The sequence below is a fragment of the Gossypium hirsutum genome, chromosome D03 (assembly GCF_007990345.1).
Source record: "Gossypium hirsutum isolate 1008001.06 chromosome D03, Gossypium_hirsutum_v2.1, whole genome shotgun sequence".
Classification (NCBI taxonomy): Eukaryota; Viridiplantae; Streptophyta; class Magnoliopsida; order Malvales; family Malvaceae; genus Gossypium; species Gossypium hirsutum.
In genome coordinates, this window is record NC_053439.1 from 34,586,881 (window position 1) to 34,590,935 (window position 4,055).

General features: G+C 32.0%; 1 protein-coding gene across 1 annotated transcript; it reads left to right on the plus strand.

The window, feature by feature from the left end:
• The first annotated feature begins 2,516 nt into the window (after positions 1–2,516).
• Positions 2,517–3,830, plus strand: LOC107950774 (NAC domain-containing protein 43-like). Its single transcript, NM_001327580.1, is given in 3 exon segments — positions 2,517–2,688; positions 2,760–3,034; positions 3,108–3,830. Coding segments are annotated over 3 exon segments (1,170 nt in total).
• The last annotated feature ends 225 nt before the right edge of the window (positions 3,831–4,055 follow it).

The following is a 4,055-nucleotide window of genomic DNA, read 5'->3' on the forward strand; positions in this document are numbered from 1 at the left end:
TAAAATAAGATAAAAAATTAAAATTTATTTTTGAATTTTAAATAAATGCCAATTTTTATTTTAAAGAGAATTGAAATGTGGGATTAAAATTTGAAAATAATACAAATAGATGATCCAAACAAAGATGGTATATATTCAAAAAGGAAAGAAAAAGAGAGATCCTCTGCCAAAAATTGTGCCTGCTTTGTATTCTAGGAATCTTTTTGGACCACGTGAATATCATGAATGTTATAATCTATGTATATAATTTGACATCTAGTGCTTTCTTAACTTATATTTCTTGGATAAATTCCATTAACTATCCCAAAATTATTGTGTAAATTATAAATTGATTCCTCAACTTGAAAATATTATAATTGAGTCCTTGAAATACCAACAAAGTCTTTTTGTCATTCTAATTGTTAACATAAACATCAAATACTAATTCAAGTGTAAATTATAAACATGTTTGTATATAATATTGTATGAAAAACTTGAGTCTTATGTGTTGAGAAATAGATCGTATAGAGAAACTATTATTTTAGAATTGTAGATCCAAGTTATTAATTCAATAGTTAAACCTCGTATTTGTAGTTTGTGATTAGACAATTCGAGTCTAAAGGTCATAAGATTAGACATTTTCATATATTGCACTGAAATGACATTAAAAGAATAGTAATGGTTTCAGCTTTTTCGTTGACAATGAACATCCGACATATCTAGAATTGACCCTCAAACTCGTACTTGTCTGCAAATCTGTTAGTAGTAGCCGAGTTTGAAGGTAATCAAACCTTTATGCAGCTATGTTCTCTTCAGCTGTCTCTAATTAGTCACAACAATATTATTCGACAATGATTAAATAAATGTTGGACAATAATTAGTCACAACAATATTATATCTTTCTCATTGCAAGTTATGTCTACATCAACCGAAGTGCTTCTCCGAGACCCAACTCCCTCAGCACTTGTATAACAAATTTATAGATAAGAATAAAATAAAACAAAACCTCAAAAACAAGCGAAACTAGGGAAAAAGGAAGTAGTAGCTTGAGATGTATATCCCTTCTAAAATTACATGAAATGTGGTGTTTGAAAACATAAAACGAGAGGGTAGTGGGAAAGCAAAAAGCGGCAAATATTTTTTATTTCGTCAAATATACTATTATTAGATGCTCTTGCCTCTATACCATATTCAACACTCCATACATAATTATATCAATAAATTTGTTTCTCCTAAGTATTTCTTTAATTTAAAACATCAATTTCATCATTTCACCTAAAAATAACCTTGAAATCATGGTGGAATTTACTTCTTTAATCAAATCTATGAGCCCTCATGTCATCTAATCAAAACAATATATTTTTAATAGATATAAATAAGTTACAAGCAACGCACAAACCTACAAATTAAAAACTAATCTTAATTTTTTTTTAAATTAACTTATTACATATTTAGCTTTGTGATATAATAATTATAATTTCATATTTATATTATGCTATAAATTTTAATTTCTCAAATCAAATCATTAACCCAGTGACCCCGTATTCCTTGATGGTTCATTATTGCGAACTAGTAATTGCATTGGATACAAAAATTAAAAAAAAATAACATTAAAATGGTCTAAGTTATTGTAATTTTTATAAATTTGGAATTTAGTTTCTTTATTTTCATTTTAAGTATTTAATATTTTTTTCAAAACTATAAGTCTAATTATTAATACTATTAAATTCTTTTGTTAAAGTAAAGTTCATTACAATTCTTTTTTTTTGTTGTTGTTGTTTCACGACAATCCATATATTATTGCTTTATTTTAAAATGTTGTACTAATGAATTTAGCATAAAAATTTAAATTTTTAAATTCCGTCAATTTTTAAAAATAAAAGTAATGGACTAAATTCTAAATGTATAAAGAATACAAGAAGTTAGTATTACGAGAGTAGAGAGTTATAGGAAATTTGCATGTATTAGAGCATGATTTAGAGTTGTTATGCCCCTACTTATCTAATACTTTTACAACTTGTAATCATTTTAAAAAGAAACACAATCTAGAAGAATTCATTGGTAAAAGATTTAAAATTTTAGAAAAGTTATAAAAATAAATAAATTTCGTATTTAAATTTTGAGTTTATAAATAAAATATCATGTATGTGAGTGTATTAAATATTAAATTTTAATTGTGTACTGTATACGTAAATATATGGATGTAGGGTGGTTTAGTTTTTAGGTGGTTGGGTCTTATCAATGGCATAAAACCTCACGCTAAGTACATCAATGGCCATGATACCCAAACTTTTTCATGCATATTTGGAGCATTCCATTCCCTACCACCATTATAAATTATCATGACTGCATTACCCTTTACGCACCCTTCTCTCTCTCCTTGTGTTATTGCTCTTCCTTTTTCCTCTTTCTGTTATTCTCTCTCTTTCCCCTCTGCTCTTTACCTTTAATTTCTATGATTTAAAGCTATATACATATATATATATATCTGCAAGGAAAATCCCAGTTTCTCTCCTGTTTAGCTAATGTCAGAAGACATGAATCTATCAATAAATGGGCAGTCTCAGGTCCCTCCTGGTTTTAGATTTCATCCCACAGAGGAAGAGCTCCTTCACTATTATCTTAGAAAAAAAGTGGCTTACGAAAAGATTGACCTTGATGTTATCCAGGAAGTTGATCTCAACAAGCTTGAGCCTTGGGATATTCAAGGTACATACTAATCAACCTAACCCTCTCTTTTTAATGCAATTTTTTTTGTCTAATTTGTGGGTTATATGCAGAAAAGTGTAGGATAGGATCCACTCCACAAAATGAATGGTATTTCTTCAGCCACAAGGATAAGAAATACCCGACCGGGACTCGAACCAATCGTGCTACGGCTGCCGGATTCTGGAAAGCAACCGGCCGTGATAAGATTATATATAGTGGGTTTAGGAGAATTGGGCTGAGGAAAACATTGGTGTTTTATAAAGGCAGAGCTCCACATGGTCAAAAATCTGATTGGATTATGCATGAGTATAGGCTTGATGATAACACTACCACCCATGACTCTAATGTAAGCAAGCTATATTTCTCTTTTCCTATATGTATGTATGCATGCATAGTATAATAATATTGAATTGGTCCAGGGTTCGAACCCCATCGGAGATTCGGTGACGGAAGATGGGTGGGTGGTTTGCCGTGTGTTCAGAAAGAAGAATTATCTGAAAACCCTAGAGAGTCCTAAAAGTAATTCGTCCTCTACCGGTCATGATTTAAAGACACACATGCTTAGCTCAGGAGGCAACGATGGTGTCTTGGATCAAATCCTTCATTACATGGGAAGGACTTGTAAGATGGAGAGTGATTCATTGAACAACATCAACAACATCCCCATCCCCGACAACAATCCGAGGATGCTTGTTGGAAACAACGGAGGAATCAACGATGGGTTCCATGACCATGAAAGGTTCATGCATCTCCCTAGGCTTGAAAGCCCAACTCTCCCTTCGCTTTGTTACCAATCCATCGAAGACATGCTGACCGAAACCGAACACCGAGGTGGCTGTTGTGGCGGTGGTGGTAATAATGAGACCAAAAATGGGGTAAATGACTGGGTCACACTGGACCAACTGGTGGCATCCCAGCTAAGTGGTCAAGTAGAGACAAGCAAGCAACTATCATGTTTTAGTGACCCTAATGCGGTTTTTAGTCTTTGTCACGATGATGGTATTCAATTATCGCATTTAAACTTACAGAGATCAAATCAAAGCTCACAGGTCTATAGCAACAACGACAATGATCTATGGAGCTTGACCAAGTCATCGTCTTCACCGTCTTCATCAGATCCCTTATGCCATCTGTCGGTATAATACAAGTACATGTCATTGTCAAAAACAAGCCTTTTGTTTCATTGCTCAAGTACTCTGTTTAATTAGGTATTTGTTGACATATACATATATATATACACACATATGTATTTTGCATTAAGAAGTATGAAATATGAGATGGGATGGCATTGTCAAAGTCATTATACTTTTACTCAATAACGATGCCATCGATTTAATCATCTTAGGGAAAGGTTGTTTATATATATA